At 39.5% G+C, this 25,530-nt stretch overlaps 2 protein-coding genes across 7 annotated transcripts in view; both read right to left on the bottom strand.

Annotated features, from left to right (window-relative positions):
* The window catches only part of OVCH1 (ovochymase 1), a gene marked incomplete at both ends in the record, with an annotated part of 53,446 nt that extends 41,356 nt beyond the window's left edge, over positions 1 to 12,090 (bottom strand). Inside the window, 8 exons of the mRNA XM_079937514.1 lie at positions 990 to 1,032; positions 1,479 to 1,609; positions 1,720 to 1,860; positions 3,068 to 3,201; positions 9,137 to 9,224; positions 10,636 to 10,808; positions 11,579 to 11,676; positions 11,956 to 12,090. Of these exons, the coding sequence (XP_079793640.1) occupies positions 990 to 1,032; positions 1,479 to 1,609; positions 1,720 to 1,860; positions 3,068 to 3,201; positions 9,137 to 9,224; positions 10,636 to 10,808; positions 11,579 to 11,676; positions 11,956 to 12,090 (943 nt within the window). The remainder of the gene's footprint in view (positions 1 to 989; positions 1,033 to 1,478; positions 1,610 to 1,719; positions 1,861 to 3,067; positions 3,202 to 9,136; positions 9,225 to 10,635; positions 10,809 to 11,578; positions 11,677 to 11,955) is intronic.
* Positions 12,091 to 16,342: 4,252 nt separating this feature from the next.
* Positions 16,343 to 25,530, bottom strand: part of TMTC1 (transmembrane O-mannosyltransferase targeting cadherins 1) — a 263,316-nt gene continuing 254,128 nt past the window's right edge. For 5 of the 6 annotated variants that reach the window (XM_079936645.1, XM_079936646.1, XM_079936647.1 and 2 more), the window contains one exon: positions 16,343 to 21,962. In XM_079936645.1, the coding sequence (XP_079792771.1) occupies positions 21,822 to 21,962 (141 nt within the window). In that variant the 3' untranslated portion in view covers positions 16,343 to 21,821. The remainder of the gene's footprint in view (positions 21,963 to 25,530) is intronic. The other variant, XR_013830478.1, reaches the window with a different exon arrangement.

Genomic DNA, 25,530 nt, shown 5'->3' with positions numbered 1-25,530 from the left:
AATTGGGCTCCCTTCACCTGCCCTGACTATCCAAATAAACATTCCAAAATTATCTATATTCCTGGTCTCCAACCCACACTACACCTAGCTGAGGGACACATAGTAGGTGTTAAGGATGTGGCAACATGGCCAGAAGGATAATTTTTCATACACAGTAAATTGGTAGGTCAAAGCTGAAAGTATATTTGAAGATTTAGTTCAAAATTTAACTTTTAGGGCTCACGTAGAAATTATAGCTTTGAATAATTTTTGAATAATTTTTTTCTGGTTACTTTTCTTGGACATAAAAATGAATATATCAGCAATTGAAGGGATTAATACAGAAAAAAAAAGTTTAAAATTTTACCTTAAATCGCTGCTAAAATTTTACTGTGTTAACATTTTCTTTTTTCCCTGGGACCTCCTTTTCACCTTCCAAATATTCTGAAACATTCTTCAAATTTTGCATGTTTCTGTTAAAAACTTTACTGGTAACTCAGTTGAAGTGATAGATTTTAAAGCTAAAGTTTTACGGCATCATGAGTTTCCAGTATAAGAAATTCATATCCCCACTCTACCTCATGGTATCCAAGGAAGCCAGCCAATGCTCCAACTACTCTGCTTTGTCTCATACTTTTCAGATTAAATTTAAAGGACAGAATGTTACCACCCAACCCATGTTCCTCTTCAGGATCACCATAAATCACAACAGCATGAGTACCGTTTTGGTTAAATTCAATACTAAGGTCTTCAAATGTCAGCTGTATAAATTATAAACATAACCAGAGAAGTGGTCAAAGAGAAGATACAAACTTTTAAAGTTTCCCTCTATACGTTAAAGGGCTCTCAGTCACACCCTCATATTCCGTTGGTAGAAGGGTAAACAGCTGCAGCCTCTTTGGAGGGCAATTACTACCAGATTTAAAGACACAAACCCTTTGACCCAGTGAGTCCACTTCTGGGAATTATATACATCCACATCGTCCAAAAACAGTGACACAGGAACATACCAGCATTGCTGGCATGGGCAAAGACTGGCAACTCACTAGAAGTCTGTTAATAGGGAACTGGTGTAAGAAATTAAGGGACATCACACAATATAATTTAATGCAGTTGTTGTAAAGAAGCCCTCTGGGCTTATCTAGAAAGATCCTTGAGATATTTTTAAGTAGAGAAAGCACTGCCAAGCAATATGAATATATACATGTTTGAAAATGCTCAGAATCTCTCTCTATGGATATTCCAGAAACTTATCAGTGTTTGATTTCAGGAAGTAGGATTGGAGTTAGCTGAGTAGGAGACTTACTTTTTGTTTTAGTCTCTTTTAAACTGTTAAAACATTTTAAACTACATACAAAGATCCCCTTTTAGAGTTAAAAAAGAAAACAGCAAATAGAAGATCTTAATCATAAGACAATTTAACAGTCCTGATGAAGCAAGTTCTGCTAAACACACACAGCTAATTTCTTGATGAAGTAAAGGTCTCCTTAGTTGCTTGCCTTTATAATGTGTTTCTCTGGAGCATGAATCAACCAGTGACACCCTACATTCCTGGGATACAGGTGAGGATAGCCGGCAGAGTGAATCATCCCTTCCACCACCAGCACAGCCCCACTCCCACATCCTGAACCTATGGAGGTGTTGTGGAAATCCTAGGTGAATAGACAAAGGCATTCCCTCTTCCTCACCCTCATATCACAGAAAAACAGCAGGGAATTGCATGCCTGATTTAATACCTACCTGCTTCTGAGTTCTTCCGTATAGCAGTAAAGGTAAGCTCAAAGCTGCTGCCACTGTTGTCTGTATCAGAAACAAAGGTAACTGTGGCCTCATTGGTCTCTGTCAGCAATGGTGAGGGCAATATATTTCCACAGACCTTACCTTAAAAGCAAAAGAAATTGAACTAAGATTACTGAAAAATGATGGAAACAAACTTAGACACGTGCTTTTCTGATACTACCTTCCATGAACTCTCTGTTCTAAATACACCAAAGTATACAATAGTCCCTTTAATTCATTCTACACTCTGCTTCAATAATTTATACTCCATTTACTTCCTCATACCCAATCTCACATGTCCAAATTCTACTCATCCTTCAGGGTCTAACTCAAAGTCCAGCTCTCCATAGACATTCCCTGACAACCAATGGAAACGAGAGCTCTTCTGAACCCCACAGCACTTATCCTACTCTACGCCATTTCCTACTTTGTGGTACACCTTTATTTACTTCACCAAACTGCAAGCTCAGTAGGGCAGAGACTGCTTTTACTCTGTATACACTCAGTACTTGGTATGATATCTGGTTTAATGATTGGTTTAAAGAATGATTACTGGGTAAAAAGGCCTGAAGCATGAAATCATTTAGTCAATAAATATTATAACCCTTAGCACAATACCTTGACTATAGAATTCTGTCAAATACTTCTGAAGAGATATTTATACTAATCATTGGCCATATGGAGACCTAGAGACCGAGGTCTATGCCAGCTCCAGAGACCTTCTATCACGCTTAACACATAATATTTCAATTAAAGTAAATATATCAGTTATGCTTACATAGCTTATAAGAGGTATTCAATAAAAGAAATGAAATGACATGAAATTACCTATGGTCATGAGAAAAAAGAACATTATAAAACAATGTAGAGTTCAGTGTGTACAGTTAATATGTATAGATAAATATACATTAAATGTTAGCAGCATTTACCTCTAGGTGGTAAGGTTATGAATGGTTTACATTTTCTTCCATATGCTTCCTGTCTGTACCAGATTTGGCAAACATGCACCCGCTTTTGTGGTAAGAAGGAAAAAACTGACATGGCCTTGAAGGGAAGTTTCTGACAATTGTGAGATCAATTTCGTTCAACACTGCTATTAAACTTGAGAAAGGAATCGATAAACCTCAGGAAATATGCTGGTCTTTGCTTCCACTCTTACCACACACACTCTTGGCCCCTTCAAAAGGGCACAGTTTGCAAAATGAAATAATTTCCCTGTGTGCAGAAATCTAATTTCAGATCCTTTAGCCCCTCCTTGGCTGTTTGGATACTCTAAAATGACAAATGAAAATAAATGTAGCATACTCACTAATAAGCACTCCACTGCTTGATTGTAAAGATATAGAGTCATGGTCACATTCAACTTGATTTTCTATGTCTAAGCTTGTAAATTTTATTAGGATAATTTTATTTTCTGGTACCATTATTTTCCAGATACATAAGCTGCAGAGGAGAAAGTGAAGAAAGTATAATAAATGGCAGAGTCAAGTGTGACAAATAAGATCTAATATCTGAGGTTTAGCTCATAACTCAATACTAAAATTTTACAGGATATTAGAAGGTAAAAGGCAAAGGAAATTCTTTATGTGAGAATAATTTGTTTACGCTCAAATTGCCGTCATTTCTCCAAGAAATGGAGCAGTATTAATCAGAGAATGTCAGAAACCACCCTTTAAATTTCATTTAGTTATAAAATGCAAGAATTTTGATCTACGAATTTAAGAAACCTAAGATTCATCTCTCTAATTTATTAGTCTAATTGAAAATTCATAATATTCACCCAGAAGTTGAATTATGGATTATGAATTATGGATTGACCATGCAGCATATTTTAACCCAAAGCAGCCACATCCTCCTAGGTCAGCCTAAGTCATAATCCCTGTAGTTGCGATGTTATCCAACTTCCAGGAAGGTAAGCTGTGACCTTTTACAAATATCTTTAGAAACATGTTTAAACATTTTGAAAGTAGTTTACATAATTTAACACACAATCATTTACCTTTATTTTTCTACATGAATTCATACTATTTACTCAAGAAAAGAAATCCCAATCGGCCAGACATTCTCAGGGTCTTCTATGGCTCACGTGTATGTGAGTTCAAAGTAATTGTTTCTTTTAATTGACAAGTGACCCTCTGTCATGATTTTAATTGTTCATTTATTTACTTTTTAATTTTTTTGAAGTATAGTTGATTTACAATGTTTCAGGTGTACAGCAAAGTAATTCAGTTATACATACATACATATATATATATTTTTTTTCAGATTCTTTTCCATTAAAGGTCATTCCAAGATATTGAATATAGTTCCCCGTGCTATACAGTAGGTCCTTGTTGTTTATCTATTTTACATATAGTAGTGTGTATCTGCTAATCACAAAGTCCTAATTTATCCCTCCTCACCCCTCTCCCTCCTTTGGTAACCATAGTTCATTTTCTATGTTTGTGAGTGAGTGAGTGCAAAGCAATCTTATCTGGAACCTAACATGTCAGAACGAGCTTCCTTCTAAAGCTCCACAGTCTTTATCAACAACCTTAGACCTGCTAACTGTCCCATTGCCCTTCAAGTAATAACTTCTCAGGACTGTAGGAGTTATCCAACCCTTTTATGCCCAGTTTCCAAAACCAAACACTGTAATTCTCACCAAACATCTTCTCCTTAACCAGAAACTCCCTGCTTTACTCTTTTTCTATTCAAGCTCATCATCCTGAACTAGATGTAAAAATAGACTGCCTAAAATATTATTAAAATTACTTTTTAATCACTTTGAGTTAAAAAGCAATAAGCTGCCTAAAATACGACGATGCCCACTTTTCTAAGCACTTTAGTTGGAAAAGCACTCCGTATCCATCTTCCTTCTTGGGATTCATTACCCCCCTCTGAGGTAGGCAGGAGAGAAATTACTCCCCCTTCTCCAAATAGAAAAACTGGCATTGATATTGAAAGAGTCATCACATCTCACATATAATGGGAAATACAGTTTAGGCTTTATGACTTCAAAGGCCACTGCTTTCTCCTGTTTTCATCATATTATTTTCTAATTCAAAAATCTCTAACTCAAAGATGGAAAATAGATTTCAAGTCACATGCCAACCTTGATTTATTGTTAGTGATTGCTGCATTAAAAGGATTCTGAGGTCTAGTCAAGCTGAGTGAGAGAGGGGTACCAGAATTAATCATTGATTTATTCATTCTATCTATTGAGCAGTTATTATATGTCAGGCACTGTTCTAGGCTCTAAAAGATGTAATATCTTCCTTGGAAGGAGACCATCTGAATGCCATGAATCTGCCATTTCTGAGAGTCTAGCTACCACCTACCAGAATAAAGACAGGCTTGGAGAGACTATAACTCCCTGCTTCACTTTCACGTTATCTCTTTCTCCCTTACCATTGGCTAATTAACTCCATTTGGAATTTAAAAGACCCTTCTTCCATCATTCAAGTTTGCTTAGCATGCTGGAGTCACTAAGTAGGTAAATTGGCTCCATGCCTTATTACATTTCTAAGACATGTCTTTTCACATTTGACCATTCTAAAATCAGAAGGATCTTACAATGGAGTCTTAAAGTTCGGTTAGAAGGATCTCACAATGTTAGTCTTACAATCAATGTATTGAAAGAGTGTTTCAAGAGAGGATTTGTAATAGTTTTAGCCAGTCACCTGGGGGTTGACTGCATACTACTTAATTTTTCTGCTTGAGGTGTTTTAGACTACACTAGTGGTGAAAATTTTAGACTGCAGACTTGCATGAATATTAGCTTATGATTCGAATTCTCAGGAAGATTTGTACCCCTCCCTACATCCATTGCCAAGGTTGAGGCGTGTAACTTTCCACATGAGTGGGCTTATGCCTTGTATAGCCTTACACTGAAGGTATAGGTGTCCCACTTTTATATGGAGATCTCCTAATCTTGGGTATTTTGTTTTCTTGATTGGTGGTACATAAAATAACAATGAAAAACCAGTCTGTTTTCGATGTGTTGGAATATGGTACAAATTCATGCTGATATTGAGTTGTAATGTAGCTGAAAGTCTTATTCCCTTTAGTTGACTTCTTACTTTAGTCCCTACAAGCTACTTAATATCTTAACTATTTAATCTTAACTTCATTCTCTAAACATGAAGCAGTTCAAAGCTTAACAATTACTAAGACAGCATCTAGTGCAAATTCCTTCAAATATCCCATAGATTACCTTGGCATTTTCTGTTCCTTTCCCAGGAAAGGAATTATCTTCCTTCTTTCCAAAGCTAAATCTTTATTTGTTGTGTTCTCATGAAACTTCCTTCACATACATATGTATTTCTCTTAACTAATCACTCTTATTCTCTCTCCTGCCCATAAGAACAGTTAGCCCTACCCTTCAAAAAGCAAAATCCCCATTTCTGTTAATCCTAGTGCCCTATTCCCCAAAGCCACTGTCCCATCTTCCTCCTTCTCTTCACTGCTCAACTGTCTTCCTCATCTCAAACAATAGCAGCTCCTTCCTTCCTGTAGGTCACAAACCTTCAACACAATCTTAAGTCTCTCTCTTTTTTGAAACCCAAATTTTCAAGTTGTTAGCAAATCCTGTGGCTCTACTACTTCTCACCCCCTCGACTGTTACAAACCTGGTCGAAGCTATCTTCATCCTTACCGGGATTGCTGCAGGAGCTGGTCTTTCAGCTCTTGCTCTTGCCTGTTCTATGGTCTATTTTCAACACAACAGCCAAAGAGATCCTTTAAAATGTGTCAGATCATGTTCCTCCTCTGCTCAACGACCTCCAGTGGCTCCATATCTTACAGTAAAATCCAAAGTCCTTCTTATGCTCTATAAGTTTGGCCACTCATAATCATGACCACTTTCACCCTCTCTCACTTAGCTCTAGCTAAGTGCTAATTTTTTTTTTTTCTGCCAGGAATATCCCTCCCCAAGATGATCGTTTGATGGCCTCACTCATTTCATTCAAGTCTTTGTTCAAATATCATTTTCATAGTGCAGTCTTCCTGAACATCTTCCCCAATTATTGCACAACCCAGCACTCTCTACCCCTCCTTCTTGCTTTATTTTCCTGTACTGCACTTACCATCTTCTACTGTATGTAATATTATCTGTATTATCCCCACTTTCCACCCCACAACTTGCCCCGCAAAGGAAAACATTTTTGTCTGTTTCATTCTCTGCTGTATAACTAGCACCTAAAATAGTGCCTGACACATCTTAGGGCCTCAATTAATTTTTACTATTTGGTGAAGAGGTACCAAGTCTTCAACAATCACTTAATGCATTGTGAATATAGCTTCTAACCTTACAATTCTACTGAATCAGTTCCTAACTTTTGAATTACCATATCCAATCGCATTTTATCTGAACTCATTTTGACTTTTGCAATGTTTGATACTACTAAGAACACCCTCTGTCTTGAAAGTCCTTCTTGCAGAGATCTCTTCAATACTTCATCTAAATTGAATCACAAGTTCTCTGTCTTTGAGGGTAAATTGTCTGTCATCTGTGTATATCTTATCCAATAGATAAATGCTTTCTAGAATCTCATGCATAGCCATCCATCTTCTGCTCAAATATCCACTTATAAAGGAAATTCATTATCTCCTGCGCAGGCCATTAAATCTCAGAAATCTCTCAAATTAGAAACTCCTTTACATTGTACTGAAATCTACCTTCTTCTAACATTTACCCTCTGCTCTTGTTCTCAGCTCAGCAGCTAATCAGAAGTCCAATTCTGCTTCTACGGTAGCCTTTCAGATAAATCAAGACAGCTCCTTCCTCCTGTCAAGTCTTCTTTGGAATGAATATATTCCTAGTTCCCTCCACCACATCTCCCAAGGCACTGTTTTGAATTTCTTTTGATCTTGGTCATTGTCCCTCAGGTAATTTCCAGCCTATCAATGTTCCTCTCTAACGATTGTATCTAGAGACCTCCTGCCTACACCCCAGCCCAGGACTCTAACAGAATAGGACTCTGGATGCTATTCGTCTAAAAGTTTAAGCAAAGACGGCAAAGGCTTTATTGGTATTATATTATTACTAGGTTGACTCACAGAAAGTCAACTTAGACTCTTAATAAGCCTTTTAAATATGGGCTGCAATTAAGCCACATCATTTCTGTCCTATACTTGTAATGGATATTTACATTTATTTTACATTAATTTTGTAAATTATAATCTCACCACCATTTTGACTTCCCATTGCCCATGGCATAAAGTCTAAGCTTCTTCACATGGAATTCAAGGTCCTCTACAATTAAGCCCTTTTTATCTTCATCATCGACTGCTACCCCAGTTCCTACTTACATTAACATTCTCCAGCTGCACTGGGACACACTGTCCAAACAGTCCTGATATTCTTCACCTCCTGACATTTCTTATACACAATTCCCTCTGCCTGGCATGATCTGTAGAAATCTCTTATATGTTAGAGCTACAAAAGACGTCATGAGCAATAAAATCATAACTATACTTCACTGTCTAGTTTCAATACCATCCCCTTAACTGAAGCATCTCTACCCCCCCCAACCATAGTACACACACCTCACAAATCACTGCAATAGGAATTATTCTCTCCATTGTCAATAGTACCAACACACCTTGGTAGTGTGGATTATAAAGCTTATTTCACCTTGTTTTATAGTATAGTTATTTTTGTCCAGCTCTCTCCTCCTACCAGATTATAAACTCATAGAACTCTCATCTACCTTTGAATACCTTTCAATGCTCAATGCGATTTTAAAAATGAATGTAGAACACTTAAGAAAATGAGATATTTGCAAAATTAATTTTTAAAGCTTAAAGATATTCTTAGCCATATAAAGGACAAGGTAGGTAAAAAATTTTTTAAGATACTGAAGGTTATAGATCATGAACTATTTTCTCTCTTATAGGCAACACTGAACAAAGTATTACAATTATTACAGAAATAAGTGGGACAGGATTAACCGCTAGATTCCCCAAACAATCTCACTACCAGCTGCTGTTAATGTTAGATATTTGAATACATCAATTCAGGTTAAGTTCCAGTCTTTTTTTGTTTGTTTATTATTTTTGTTTTTTTTTGGCTGTGCCCCGCAGCTTGTGGGACCTTAGTTCCTAAACCAGGGATCGAACCTGCGCCCCCTGCAGTGGAAGCCTGGAGTCCTAACCACTGGACTGCCAGGGAATTCCCCTCGTAAGCTCCAGTCTTAATGTTGATGTTTCATACTAACAGGTATCAGAAATACCAATTAGCAAATATTTGTCATCCAATACCAGATAAAATATTTAGGGTTTTATGTTAATCAAATAAAGTAATTGAGATACCAGATAAAGTTGCCAAAACATGGCCCCTTAAAATGGCATGATTTGGGGGAAAAACCCAGAGATCATTCCTACCAGGGTTACGTACCGATTATGAGAATAGTTGCTCTCTTTCGAATGGGGATAACAAATCTTCCCATTTTCTCCAAATAATACTGTTCCCTGAGGTCTACAATCTTCCAAAACATAGGGAAAAAAGCTGATTATTTTGCTCAGCCATGGACATTTCAAGACATATTGTACAGACTCAGCTTGAAGCTATATAATTTATATTATATAATTCGTATTTATGGAAATGCATTTGTTTGTAGGTGCCATGACCTATACTTTGTATTTGCAGACTTTGTTAGGAAAATTTCTAAATCATAATTTTAAAAATATATAATAATTTTATTAATTAACCATCTGCTATTCTTTACAATACTTTTTCTCCCACTTTTACTGAGGTATAATTGACATATAACATTATATTAGTTTCAGGTTTATGACATGATTTGTTATTTATATGTATTGTGAAACAGTGAGTATAGTTAACATCCATCACCATACATAGGTACAAAAATCTTTTTCCTTGTGATGAGGACTTTTAAGATCTACTCTCTTAACAACTTTCAACTATGTAACATAGTATCATTAACTATAGTCATCATACTGTACATTTTTATCTCCAGGACTTATTTTATAACTGGAAGTTATAACTTTTGACTCCCTTCACCCATTTTGCCCACTCACCACCTCTGGCAACCACCAATGTGTTCTCTGTATCTATCAGCTTTTTTTTTTTTTTTTTTAATTCCACATATAGGTGAGATCACACAGTGTTTGCCTTTTTTTATTTCATTCAGGATAATGCCCTCAGGTTCCTATCCACATTGTCACAAATGGCAAGATTCCATTCTTTTTTATGGCTGAAGAGTATTCACAATATTCTTTACCTGAGTTCTTCAGATTTAACAATTATCCAATTTTCTCAAATCATGAGTCATAGTGAAGCTGTCAAATTATAGTGTATGAAACTAATATGGTGTTTTCCCATCTCTAACTTCCTGGGTTATAATAAAATACCTTTGTATAATGATATTAAAGTAAAAGTACACAGATTTTAGCAATGACATGGCAAGTCTCCAGCATTCACTCAGAAATTTCAGACTCCTGTGTCACATTTTAATTGTTGGAAGCTAGAACAGGCAACTAGGCAATGAGAAGCTTAGAAAGATGATATTAAGGAGGTGTTATTTAAATAAATTACTTGTCACATTCTGATATTCATTTGACTGTGGAATTGATGGTTATTGCCTGATTTCATTGCCACTTTAAAATATTGTTACCATTAACCTTTGTTCAAGCGCTTGTTAACCTTACGCCGGCCTCTCGCTGTTGTGGCCTCTCCCGTTGCGGAGCACAGGCTCCGGACGAGCAGGCCCAGCGCCCATGGCTCACGGGTCCTGCCGCTCTGCGGCACGCGGGATCCTCCCAGACCGGGGCACGAACCCACGCTCCCCGCATCGGCAGGCGGACTCTCAACCACTGTGCCACCAGGGAAGCCCTCCATTATATTTTTTTTGTACTCCAACACTCCCTACTTACCAAAGTTGGCTTTGTGTTTTAGATATAGCAGTGCAGTATCAAAACTCATACATCCAAGTCTGTTGTATTTAGGATGGATAATAATTTCTGAGACAGGAATTTTCTGTTCCTCCTTATCCTTCTGAAAGAGGTTATACTCCCCAGCAGTCACAGTCAGATGCTTAATTTGCTTCCTAAAACCAAACAAAAATCTTTCAATAAGTCTAGCTGTCTCCCCCAGGAAAGACAGTCTTGGTTTCATGTAATTAAATGAAAGTGATTAATGTACCTTTAAGCATTTCTAAGTCTTAAAAGAAGATGTATCTTTATTAGTGATTATTATCAATTGTTATAATTCCCTGTAAATTATAGGTATCTATAAAAAGTCATGGTTTTCAATCACAGAGTGTTTACATTCTGTGAACCCTTTCCCCTAGCGTCAATTGTCTTTCTGCATAAAATATTTGTGTCTTCTTTTGTACATAAACCAGTCTATATATGCTCTACCATTTTAAGCAAGATAGAAAGTTGTTCCTAGAACTGTCCTTCTTTTCCTTTTACTAGTACCCTCTTTTAATCTAGTCAAGTATCTGTTGTTTCCACAGTATTTTCCCCTCCTAATTACTGAAACTCAGATTATTAGAACATTAGTGCATCTGTTCAACATTTGATGTTAATACTTTATTAAAATAAGTAACCATCACCCCTACCCCACCACTAACTCCACAGATCATAGATGATGTCTGGGATCTTTGGGGTCTCTGATTAGTAGAGTAGGAAGCACAAGAAATCTTGGGATATACACAAGTTTCTGGGAATCAGGAAGGTCAGTGGGTAGGTGGACCAGAGGGAAAAATTAAGAAAGGGACTAAGACTGAACCTTGTATGGTATTTAGGGTGTCGAATCTCCCAATCCTATTGCCATGGATCAAGGTTTGATAAGTAATGGAAATCCACAACTTACTCATCGAGGCTAGCCAGGCAGTGTGCTGCTGTAACCACCAGATCACCTTGAATCAAGCTTCCTCCACAGAAGTGGTGCCTACCTAATTTCAGGGAGACCTGCCCAAGAAAAAAGTTATGAACACAACTAATATACATCTCCACACAGATGTCATCTCCTTCAGAAACATTTGAAATCAACTCTTCTAATATGATGTCACATTAAGACACTGATATAAATTGGTTAGGAAGAGATTTCCTACGAAATAAACTCTTTGACAGTGAGGTCAAGTGGGGTCTGGAGAAAAATTACATGTTAACCTGGAGTTGTAGTATTTGAAACAAAGGAAATAATTCACCGTTTTCTCATTAAGAAATCAATGTCTTTCTTATACCCACCTGCCACGGGTGTCCACCAACTGTTGAATTTCCCCAACTAGTAACTCTAGAGAAGAACCCCGATTCCAAGATAGTTTCCGTACTTTTCAAATCAACAGCACGAATTCCGCACTTCAGTCCTGTGTGGGAGAGCATATGTGTGATCACACACACACACACACACACACACACACACACACACGGCATCTTATGTAAGCGTTCATTTTATCCTGATTTCCACGTTCGGATTTTCCTGGCCTGGCTCAGATGTTCTGGTGTCACTCAGCTGCAGGCTATCCCCTTTCTTTTCTCAAGATACCCCTGACTCGTTGACTAGAACTTGCCTCGCCACTCCCTCTGCCCTTTACAGCCTGAGCTACCTTAATAAAAAAGACCTGGGCACTGCATGAGGCCCTCTCCCTCTGGTGATGGATTCGGGGCTTTCTCTGGGAGGGTGAGCATCACATAATTTAGGTGGAATGAAAGATACTGGAGAACATATGCTGCTCCGGAACAGAGCTATTAGGTTTTAAGTTACTTCTACTTGGTTATCTTTCCCTGGAGGAGAATCCTTAGCACAAGCATGATTAGCAGATGTGCCTAAAAACTTGAACTCCAGAATCCAAAGGATTGCAGAAGAAAATCCGGCCCAGGCCCTTCTTGGGCACAGTTGGCTGTTCTGCCCTGGGGAGGAATGAAGTCCCCTTGCCGGCGCTCAGCCGCCCGCAGCCTCGGCGGCGCCCAGCGCCAGGCTCACCTCTGCTCCGCCAGGGGCGGACCGCGAGCACCAAGAGCAGCAGCGAAGCAGCCGCAGGCGGCGTCCGCATGGCGCCCGCGCGCGGGGACCCGTCGGTCTTCCTCAGACGCCGGCGAGGAGAGGCGCTGCGGCCGCAGGGCTCGCGCTCCCGGAAGCGCACGCGCTCTTCACTCCCTCCCGCGGCGCCAAGGGGCCGCACCTGTCGCGCAGCCGGGCGCACAGCTTTCCCTCCTCAGGACCAGCCGAGCCTTGGCCGCTCTCGGGCCGCCCAGGTGTCATAGCGTCCCCGCCCTCCGCCCCTGGAGACAGGAGCGAGGTGACCTCGAGGGTGAGCCTGGGCCAGATGCGGGAGCAAGGGCATCAGTGGCCTAGAACGCTCAGCGCAGGTGAATTCTGTTCCCAACCAGGGAGTGTGGCCCAAGCCCAGGGTCAAGGAAGCTGGGCACCCATGCAAGACACAGGCAGGCTGACCTCTGAAAGGAGGACTCGTGAAAACTTGAGTATGTAAAGGTACCACCCTGCTTCTAAGAAGCTTGTTGAAGACCGTGACACTCCCAAGTTTTCAAAGGGAGTGGATGTGAAAGATCAGGTTTCTACCCCGTTCCTTTTCTCAGTGGCATCATCAACTTCAGTGGAATGGACCAAAACTGTAGGGTTCAGCATTTAAGAGTATTAAAATGAATCCAGTAGCAGGATTATCATGTCAGCATTTTTTCAATAATTATTTTCTAATAAGTAATTTGTAACGAGTTAGCTTGAGATTGGGAGAGGAATAAAGCCAGAATTTGTAATTGATTTATAATTTATCAAAAAATGAGGGCAAGGCTAAGTGAACATTTTATATATATTAACTAACCTAGACACCAGTCCCCCAGCCCCAGTTATTTCACTTTTGTATTAAATAGAAATAAAAGCTTCTTGAGGTAGGAGGGTAAACAAATTAGGGAGACAGGCAGGTGGTAGACAGAAGGACAGGAAAACAGAGACAGTCGAGGTGGAGGGAATGCAGGTCCAGGGACAGGCAGCTGACAGTCAGAGAGGGGCAGAAGGGAGCAGGTGAATTGGGAAGCTTCTGGCAAAAAGCTTCAAGAATGTGATTGGCACCCAAACTTGAAACACACCATCTCAAGCCTTCTTGCCTTATGAAGCTAAAAGGGGTTTCCGTGATTTTTATGTCCCAAGTCTTACAACACGGAAAAGCTCTTAAGTTGCACTGTCCAATAGAGTGGACATTAGCCATGTATGGTTATTAAAATTAATATTAACTAAAATAAAAAAAATTTGTTCCTCAGTCGCACTAGCTACATTCTGGTCCTCAATAGCCACTGTGCCTAGTGGCTACCATATTGGACAGCACAGATATGCAACACTGCCATCATCAACAGTTCTGTTGGACTGAATTGTTCTTGAGAGTAGCACCATTTTAAGTATTTATTTAAAATAGTCACAACTTGGATGGCAGTTTGACTGAGTAGATGACTCCTGGGTTTCAAGCTTGGGTGTCTAGGGCACACCAGGAGGGGACTTGGTAAGGTAAGCTGCTCTTTTCTGAAAATACACTGCTACATCTGAGTGCTGTAAAAGAACTCTCCAGGTGGTGGCTGTCTGACCCATGGCCCTCACCACTCTCATCTCCGAGTTTCGCTTTCACTGTAGTGACCTCACGATTATTACCATAACCATCTGTGGCCCCAGGGGCACACTACTCTCCAATAAAAGCTCAGACCCTCCAAAGGGACGCAAACTCCTCTCTTTCTTCTTAGCAAGAGAGGGTCAGATTAAAGTCACTACAAAGCTGTTACAAAATAAAATAGAAGGAAAGAAGAAATGAACATGTGCTGTGCACGTTGGACCCACGATGTTCAAGTTCATGGCTAACCTCATGAAGCTTACAGACCCTGTCCCCTTGTAGTTTTGTGCACATGGTACACACACAGCTTTGCAGGATCTTCAGTGGTGTGTTTCACACCTGGGAGTCTCCATGGGGTTGGGCACTGTTTCATTTCCTGTTACATCACAGCTCCCTTTGTTTCCAGAGTTCAAACTCACAGCCTCAAGTGAGACCTTGTCCTTCTATACAGGAGATTGATCCCTTTCTGGCTTGACAAAATAACGCCTTTCCATTAAGTAGAAAAAGAGCCATTCAATACGAATTGCATACATAACAAAAGCCAGGTCATTAGTTTTAGATTTAAATTTGCTAGTAAGATGATGGTTTAAATATGTTGGGTTTGTGGTGACCTTGAAGGGTCCAAATGGAAGGGTTTTCTTATTTTAAAACAAAACAAAACAAACCAGAACACTTCAGAAAAGGAAAGGATGTCAAGCAGAGTGGGCTGGACTTTCCCAAATTGGATTGGGAAATCTGCCTTGAATTTGAACATATATCTTCATTAGGGCAGCGAAATAATGATCTGCTATTGGAGGCCTTCCAAGACTCTTGATGGAAGCCCCAGCTCTAAGCACAGTTGTAAACTTAGGAGTGTTGGGAGACTAACCCATGAACAATGAGCAAGTCATGGGGTAAATAATATTTTGTTTAAAATATGTTTTTCCATTCCCGCTAAACCACTGATCTAAACTCTCGAACGCTCTCCCAAGTCCCACAAGACCTAGGAATCAGCACTAAAGTGATTATTAGTGACGTTAGAAACAGCAACTTGATTTGAATATTTGTTGCAGAGACAGATTTCACTAGGTTGCAGAGAGAATGTGAAGGATGCAAGTAGAAAGAATGAGTGAAGACAATTTATTCAAAATAGTCTGGCTGTGAAGGGCATAAAGAGATGCAGTAGCAGCCAGAGGTGAAAAGGAATAAAGGAAGGATTGTTTTCAAGGGATCTTGATGGTGGCTACCTGTATCTGTGTGTGTGTGTGTGTGTGTGTGTGTGTGTGTGTGTGTTTTCCGGTACGCGGGGCTCTCACTGTTGTGGCCTCTCCCGTTGCGGAGCACAGGCTCCGGACGCGCAGGCTCAGCGGCCACAGCTCACGGGCCCAGCCGCTCCGCGGCACGTGGGATCCTCCCGTACCGGGGCACGAACCCGCGTCCCCTGTATCGGCAGGCGGACTCCCAACCACTGCGCCACCAGGGAAGCCCTGTATCTGTGTTTTTAAAATAGAACAGAATTGATGAGAGCCAGAAAAAGGAAGAAGTTAAGGACGAAGAAAGAGATTAAAGAATGGAATGAATTTCTACAAGATGTGATAATCTAGGGCCGAGGGCCCTCTTCTTTCATTGTAGCAACAGGAGAGAGGGGAGAATTGGGTGCAGGTTAAGTTTGTAGATGACTGAGTGCAGGATATTGAGGGTTTTCTATCTTGTATTTACTCCATAAAGAAAGAGGTGAAGGCATCTCAGTAAGATGAGGGGAAAAGATCTGGAATGGGTAAGCACTGAAAACAGTGGTTGTGCGATATGAAAAAGAGAGCAGACATAAAGCACACAGAACAATGCAATGAATGAATGAATGAATGGGGAAAGGAAGAAGGATACTCTTTTTTTCTTTTTAAAGCAGGCACCTACTGGTGACATGGATTTCAGTGGGTACTAATCACGGAGCACTTGAGAGATTGAAACAAGACATAATTATTTTCATCATATTTTATATAAAATAGACATTTACATAAATTTTATTTTGGAAAGATCTAGGCAAAGTGTACATAATCAGACTTAAATGGGAGAAATACTTTATGGGAGATATATTTCTAACTGGCACAGCAAAAGTAACAAAAATGTACATTTATATACAACTGATCAAGAACATGATGTAAGTATTTTCCTCTGACAAAAGGAGGGATGGGTGAGTCACAGCAAGTCAAATGATTTCCACATTGTAAAAGCAAGCCATGGGGCTAAAATACAGATATTTCAGTTCCTTTGGAGGAAATTTTTTAAAATCTCTTTTCCTTAGAAACGTAAAAAAATCGCTAACTTTTATACGTACAGACTGCAAAATAAGAGTAGTTACCTCGGCCATAGTAAAGTACTTGGGCAGTTCAGTCACTTTTAGGGTTGTTTGTGTATGTGTTTTGCTGCAATGATTAAGAATTTCTAAAACGAAGGGCAACACTTATCAGTTATCTCTTCAGAGGCAGAGGGCTTTGCATTTGGATTCAGGGGACTCACAGAGCTGGATAGGTCCATAGGAGTAACCACTCCTTTAACGGACAATAAACATGACTGAGACACTTGGTAACTTGTGCCAGGTGAGGCGGCACCTCGGTGGCAGAGCAGGACTAGACTCCAGATCTCCTGGTTCTTGGACTGGGTCACCCCTCCTATGGACCAGCAACACAACCCCAGAAGGACATTATGCACATTGGCAAAGTCTAAAGTGATACAAATATGCACCACGTGCCCCACTGAGAATGGGAAAAAACTCCTGGATTTATGGACATAGACTTCTCTTTTCAGTTTGTGGTAAATGCTGATCTAAACTTACAAACTGATAATGACTGCATATTATGATGGGTGCTAATTTTACAAGTTATATGCCCTAAAGGTTTTCATGGAAAGGAACCTTGGTGATAAAAATGGAACATTTTTATATGAGCCAATTGATAGATATTGATTCTGTTGTGACATTTTATTTTACTGACAGTAAACCATAGCTTTGATTGAAGTTATTTTATTTCTTCTCTTTAAGTTATATGACTACCAAAAAAAAATAAGGAAGTGCTATTTTTGGAAGAACTGTTCAACATATTTTTCACATTGAAAACTTCAAGAATAATCATAATCATAAACAGTTATATTTCTCCATAGTTTTTGGCATTGTAAGTTTTCATCCTATTCAATTACAGCCTAAATACAGGATTTGACAGGTATTTACTTCTAAAATGCCAAAAGATGCCATTTAGATAGTTAAGTTTTGCTATTATTGGGAGATACCAACATACAATTTAATCAAAGTAAATGTGATTCAGAAACCAGGAAAAAAAATTAAAATAAACAGAACACCTATAACTACATTTGCTTTGAGTGTTATTACTAATACCCTCTGGATTTATTGATCTAAAGTGCAAATCCGTCACAAATCAGAGAAAAAGTTTTTTTGTTGTTTTTTTTTAAAAACTGATTCTAATGAGTACAATTAAGAAATAATTAACGAAAGCTGACATGTGTAACCTAAAGAAAGAGGGAGGCATAGAGAACATGGCTCTATGTCATGGGCCCTTCTATGAGTCATAAACAATATGAGTTTTATATACCGGGTGCCTCGTCCAGTACGTGCAAATGGCAAGGCAATCCCTGTCCATCTGAGAACCAAGAATTCTGTAAATATAAAGGTCAAATGCCTCACTGCACATTAGAATCATAACCTGGGTGGCCAGGGTCCAGGGATTCCTAAAGGTGTGCACGCAGGTTATCCTCAAATCCACCAGGGCCAAAGCACCTGTGTGTGAGGGGCGAGAGCTCAGCTATCAGCTGAACCCGGCTCTTCAATCCGGGAGGCCTGGAATGTTTAATAGAGGCGATACAAAACCCTGCATGGAAAGGTTTGGATTTTCTCAGTTCTGTTGAAACGCAGTTGCACAACCACTGCAAAACCCTGCACCAAACCGAGGTACCATGTGTTAGGCACATCAGACTCGTACACTGGGGGCTGTGAAGTACTGTGGGGAGCTGGAATCAAAGCGCTGATAATCCTCTTTGTTTTTTGATGGGCTGCAAAATAAACAGGCCTAAAAGATATATCTCAGGATTCCCTAAAATAAAATTTCTTTTCCTCCAAGGTATTTAAATCTTTGGTTTAGTTCACTTACGTTACATCACTGAACCATGTTTTACGAATGCCGTTAACAGGTTGAAAACATCTGAATCAGTTTTAAAATCCTGAATAATTCTTAAGGTTAACATAAACTTGTAAAGCCATTCTCGTGGCTCCATGTCGAAGGACATGTGAAAGGACTGCCACTTATTGGAGAATTTGAAGGCAAGGAGAACTGGTTCTGGTCAGACAGAAGGACAGGTTAGATAGACTGGCAGTAGGAGGGGAATATATGTACACAAGGAACTCTAAGTGTAGCTGAGACAAAATAGCCAATGCTGCACAGGGTAACAGTCACAAATGAAACTCTGCTCATTAGATCAAGCGTTCAGCTAGACTGAAGCAACTCCTGTCTTGTTCTCAGCTACCTTCCCTCCTACCCACGACCCAGTGCAAAATGGAATTATTCAAAAATTACTGAGAACTTCAAGCAGAGAATTCAACCAAACACAAGGTGCTTCTGAGTGCAGGACTCTGAGGGTCTACAGAGACTGCGCGTCCACAAAGCTGGCTTTGCAATTCCATCTCAGAAAGGGGCTATCAACTCACAGCCAAGCATGCTTCTGTTAAGGGAACCTGGATGCATCTCCATGAGTAGCCAGGGCACTCCACTTTCGTTTTGATAAGGATGAATTCCACATATTATTTCATGTTATAAGAGCAAATAAAAATAGTTATAAAATACACTTAATATCTCTGAAAAATAATATGTGATTTATTTTCTTATAGGCACCACTCAACTATGAAAAGTATTTCCCTGGCCACATATAAGTGAAAGTATTAACTCAGGACAGAAATATCTGGTCCAACAAACAGGCTTACTTTTAATGTTCAAAGAGATGCCAGTGAGTGCAGAAAGAACGAGACAGAGTGACAGAGTGAGAAAGACAGAGAGAGGGAGGGGGAGAGAGAGAAGGGGCGAGGGAGAGAGGGCAGGAGAGAGAGGGGGAGAGAGAAATAGAGAGACAGAGAACAGAGGAAGAGAGAAAAGCACCCAAAAGAAGGCAGGAAAAGTCTCCTGAAGGCCAGTGACCATTTTCTCTCAGAAACTTTTAGGCTGTAATAGCCATTTCAATTATTCCAACAAATGTACTCGCCTATCTTTAGCAGCCCTTCAAGTAAGGCGTAATTGCTTTTCAAAATTTGGGGCTCTATCTTTTCCATTAACTTTCTAAGTATGAGTTTTTTTTAGACTAAAACTAAAAAGTTGTAATTAAAGTCCTAGATATTGTTTTTAGCTAGGGCTTCATGTTTTTCATTTTGGGGATGGAGTAGTTATTTTACAATAAATACTTTAGTACATTTCTTGACCTTAGGGCTACAGAAGTATAATTTGGGAGGGAATAAAAATATTTTAAATGAAATTTTGGATACATTTATGATATATAACATTAAAAGACTATTAGAAACAGAAGATCAGAGTGGTACTATATACATTATTGGATTATTGATATACACAAACAGAATACACACAAACAGAATTTGCTAATTCAAATTCCGTAATCCTTTGCATTTAAAATATTCCTGGCATCATCCCTTTCCAAAGAAGTTTTTCCTCCTTTTATCTAGATTTACCTTGACAAAAAAATAATAATAACAACATAGAGAGGCAGTGGTCTCTGATACTGGGGTTGAAAAGAAGCAGGAGGCTTCTTGCTCTGGCCTGAGCGTGTGACATACGCGTGTCTTCAGGCTCCTACATGTGTATGACACCTGGCTTGGCCAGGAACAGCACTGACCAGAGTGGGTTTTTGTTTTTTTTTTAAGTTTATGATGAAAACCAAATGAGAATCAGTATTCCAATTCCTTCAATTTCAAAATATATTACCTCCCAAACACTGAAGGCTGATTCCTAATTTCTTTAGCTTTAGCAAGTGAAGAGTCAAGACAAATTTTTTTAGGGGCTGTTAAAACTTAACTACCTTGTAATTTAGATTTATAATTTTTGTTTGTGATGATGTGATCAGTTGATCAGTGATGTGATCACAATGATCAGTTGTGAAAACTGCTATTAAAACCACTATGTACAGGGAAAAAAGTGTGTATATATTAAATATTTTATAAGTTATGAAATAAATAACACTAAAAGACAAATTGTAAATTCAACTTTGCCATCCCTATCTTTTAACTATAAATATATATTTTAAAGTTATGAATTTAGACATTTTTTCCTAGATTTTTTGAGCATTCTCCATGAAATCTCCAAAATTACAAATACAGAACCAGGAACTGCAGGTTCTATCATTCATGTTCTAAGCACAGAATTCTCATTAAGCCTAGGAAGACAAATCAATAGAGCTGTCCATCTATTTAGAGTCTATGAAGATTTCTGTAATCTACCATAAAGATTCCTCAGTGGTTAAATATATTTTCAAAAAATAATCTCAGAACGTCTGAGTGTTAAGATAATAAAGTAGAACATTTCTCTCAATTAATATCTTTAATATTTCTCATGTAGAATATACTATTTTTTTCTCCACCAAAATAACAATATATTTGGAGGCAGAAACATTTACGAGTTTTAAAAGCACTTATGAAATCTTAGAGCAGAACCACTACTCTAGTAATACTTGTAATAAAATTAATTTAAAACATTTCCATGAAGAGTCAGGGGTAGCAAGACCCTTGATTTTTCCCTAGGAATAAGAATACTCATACACAATTCCAGAAGCTTCCTTTTTGACATATTAGGCAATGGGAAAACAGCTTGTATCAGAGTGGAATTTAATTTACTTCTCAATAGGGCTCTAGCACTATCCTCAGAAGGATATTAGACAAACCTTACTTAGCTTTATCTTACAATAGCCCCTTTCCCCATATATTCCAGAAGGTTTTTACAAACACTGTTAGATACTCTTTTCTAGTTCTGGAGAATTAAATGAGCTACCTCTTGGTAGAATTTCTCAAATGGTTTATCCCAGAGGATTTACCCTCTCTGAAATATCTCCTCTCCTAAAGAAGAGATGCCATGCACTCATAGCATTTCAAGCCTCTGTTTCTGAGACACAAATATCTACACTAAGAAATGGAATTAGATTTCCAGGTTGGAAAATCAGACAGACATATGAAAGGAAATCTGGAATTAAAGCAAACAAACATCTGTCAAATGTGTAGCTGCTGTTTTCCTTCCTTCAGGCCCTTCCAGCCCTTGCTTTGCTCTCTTTGTCTTCTTTCATGGAAATGCAAGTCCCCAGCACAGGGTTACCAGCAAGTGTCCCAAAATGTGCCACCCTGAACTCGAGTAAGAGGAAAACTTCATCGGTTGTGCCCCAACTGATGTGTAAGCAAGGCTTCCGTCTGTCAGTTCTTCCTCTTCCAAAGGCACCAGTACTGTCCCTTGGAGACTTGGTCAAATGCTGCTACATTTGATCCTTTTCTCGAACTTCTTGTAATCTTTTTTCTAGACGATCCAATTTGGCAAGATTTTCCTGCAGCAGTTTGCTGTCTGGAACCAGCTGTAAGGCTCTCTCATAATAAGCTCTTGCAGACACGTAGTTTCCCTGTTGAGAAAAAGAAAGAGAATAATTATATTCTGATCCATCAGATAAAAAACAGACCTTCTCGTCCACTTTAACATTAACATCCTCATAAGGAGACCCTGTCTGCATGTGTAATTTTATCCTTATCTGTTGGTGCCTTTGAGAATCCATTTGTTTTAAGTACCAGACCAGATGGAGAATGTGAAGGATAAGGTTAAATGGCAGCAAAACAGATTTCCAATTCTACTAATACAGGGTATGAAGCTATAATTTCATAGCATTCTCATAGGGTTAGCACTGTTCCTTTGTAATCAAGTGGAGCCAATGCACTGGAAATTCATATTGAGAGGGAGGAGGACAGAAAGAGGGTTGGGTTGGGGGAGAGGGGTGTGTGTGTGTGTGTGTGTGTGTGTGTGTGTGTGTGTATATATGTGTGTGTGTGTGTGTGTGTGTGTGTGTGTGTGTGAAAGAGAGAAAGAGAGAGAGAGAGATGTTTTTGAGATTTCAAGAGTAATGATTAAAAAGTAAATAATTCAGGAGTCCACTACAGCTATTTAGTGGTAGGAAGTATTTTAATCTTCACCTTAAAACATAAAAGCAACTTTTGCCTAATACAGGCTTTAATGCAAACCTAAGTTTTTATAAAATAAAAAGAACTGATAATAAATAATATGGAGTCAAATTTATCCCATACTCAAGGTGTGTGACAATATGTCTGCTGGAAACTCTAAAGGCGGGGGGGAAGGTATGTCACTCTGGACCTGCTAAAGACCCCTCTGTTGGCCCCCATCTGGTTTGTTCAATGCTTCCCTAACTGGCAACCATGCGTGCCTGGTCCCAGAAGGTCCCTGACAAACTAGTCAGAATTACTAACTTTTTTCCAGCCTCTTTTCTGCCACTAAATGTATTCCTTCCGTATGGTCAACCCCCTTTCATATCTGTGTGCTGCTAAGTCTCAGAACCAAGATCGGTAGAGATCTCTCCATTCCAAAAAAACAAGCATCTGCTGTGCTTTATTCTCAGTTACAGCTCCGTGTGGATGAAAACTAGTTACTCTCTAAATTTCCACCACAGTTTAAAGTAGTACCTCTTGGAGTGAAAGTACTATGTAGCAATAGCGACCTATATTTGCTGAATGCTTAACTACCTCCCAAGTGAATGAACACGTGTCAAGACCTCAGACCCTGCCTCACATATAATGAGCACTCAATCCGATGCTGTCATTGTTGTTATTATTAAATGACTATTTACGTGTAAATGAGTAAACACTGCCTATTTCTTATGGTATTCACTTGTCATACCAGTGAAAAGGAGAGTAAAAATGACAGAACAGATAACTGCACATTGGGAATCCAGGAGCTGGCATGTGCACAAATGAAAATATTTCTGATTATTAACACTGATTCTGATAAGAGGCTGAACAGAATTCTGAACAAATGAGAACGTGGATTTAGCGACATTACTATTGTTTTCAATTCAAGTATTTATCTTCAGAGTGTCTCCTGATGTTTATTAAGCTTAGCACATAGGTGCAGATAACTGAACATCTGTGGCTCTTAGATTGCTCTCAAAACTGTGTTCCTACTGCGGTTGATTTTGAAATCAGTTTCCCAAGAGGTTTCTCTGAAGTTAGGCCTTAGCCTGGTGCCAGGCATCTCCTCTGATCACCAGCTTTCTCTGTCCTTTCACAAAAAGATCTATCATAGAGTTATTTTCTCCCTCAAGTTGCTCTTTTCTTGATGCAACTGGAAGCCTTATTTTTTTATTTATTTTTTTTTTGCGGCACGCGGGCCTCTCACTGTCGCGGCCTCTCCCGTTGCAGAGCACAGGCTCCGGACGCGCAGGCTCAGCGGCCATGGCTCACGGGCCCAGCCGCTCCGCGGCATGTGGGATCCTCCTGGACCGGGGCACGAACCCCTGTCCCCTGCATCGGCAGGCGGACTCTCAACCACTGTGCCACCAGGGAAGCCCTGGAAGCCTTAATTTTTAAAAAATAAATTTATTTATTTTATTTGTCTATTTTTGGCTGTGTTGGGTCTTCCTTGCTGCGCGTGGGCTTTCTCTAGTTGCGGCCAGTGGGGGCTACTCTTCGTTGCGGTGCGCGGACTTCTCATTGCAGTGGCTTCTCTCGTTGTGGAGCACAGGCTCTAGGCACGTGGGCTTCAGTTGTTGTGGCTCACGGGCTGTAGAGCACAGGCTCAGTAGTTGTGGTGCACGGGCTTAGTTGCTCCACAGCATGTGTGATCTCCCCGGACCAGGGATCGAAACTGTGTCCCCTGCATTGTCAGGTGGATTCTCAACACTGCGCCACCAGGGAAGCCCTGGAAGCCTTAATTTTTAAAACAAGTTATAGCCCTTAATTCAATGTCCTCGATTTCCAGATGCTAGATAGGGAATTTGAATTATCCAATTTCTAGAAATGTGCTAGTTACTATGATAGCCACTAGTCATATGCGGCTATTTAAGTGTAAGTTGATTATGATGAATTAAGAATTCAGTTGCTCAGTGGCACATTTCAAGTGCTCATTAGCCATGTGGGGCTAGTGGCTACTACCTTGGACAGTACAGACATAGAACATTTCCGTCATCTCAGAAAGTTCTATTGGCCAGTTCCATTCTAGAAAATGCATTAATGTCATAAGGCAGGATTGAAAATAGTACTTTGTGATATGGCCCAGGAGATGCAACTCTTTGATTATAAGGAATGTATTGTAGGGGTTTCCCTGGTGGCGCAGTGGTTGAGAGTCCACCTGCCAATGCAGGGGACACGGGTTTGTGCCCCGGTCTGGGAAGACCCCACATGCCACGGAGCGGCTGGGCTTGTGAGCCATGGCCGCTGGGCCTGCGCGTCCGGAGCCTGTGCTCTGCAACGGGAGAGGCCACAACAGTGAGAGGCCCGCGTACCGCAAAAAAAAAAAAAGAATGTGTTGTAACTTTTTTGGTCCATCCATTTCATTTTACATAAAACTTCATGAAAAATATCATCTTTTATTTCCAAGTAGTATGAGCAAGAGTCAAGTCTCTTTTTCTCTCTCTTTGTGTCATCTCCTTGCAAAGCCTTATTCCAACTCTCAGCCTTGCACAGCCCTCAGTCCTTCCTAAGCTTCACCCAGGCTCAGGCTCAGTGCGGCCCAGGAATGGGATAACACTGCTTGATGCATGCACTTCCTGGCAATGCAAAGGTCACAGAAAGTTAATGGTTGTTCTTGAAGGCGTCATAATGATAATCCTGCACCCTAACGGTGACATCAAAATGACTACATCCAAGTCATGTGCCTGGTCTATACATTCGTATTGGATTGCATCATATGAATTTACATTTAAAATTAAACATTTTAAAATTACAAACATGGCAATTTTATATTGTTCAACCTAATACATTATGGCCACAAGATGAAAAAAGATAAACTAATTTTTAATCAGTGTGTTTGTTATATTTTGAAATAATACACTCAGTAGATCCTTCTTCAATCTCCAGATACCTTTGCAGGGGAAGCACCTCTAAATTTAAAGCAATGGGTTCACTTGTTAATCTGAAAGAGTTCAATAAATGTACTATTTTCTCTTTATTTCCAGACTTAATGAACAC

This window comes from Stenella coeruleoalba, assembly GCF_951394435.1.
Source record: "Stenella coeruleoalba genome assembly, chromosome: 11".
In the NCBI taxonomy this organism is placed as follows: Eukaryota; Metazoa; Chordata; class Mammalia; order Artiodactyla; family Delphinidae; genus Stenella; species Stenella coeruleoalba.
The sequence above is the reverse complement of the archived record's forward strand: the minus strand, read 5'-3'. Positions and strand labels throughout refer to the sequence as shown.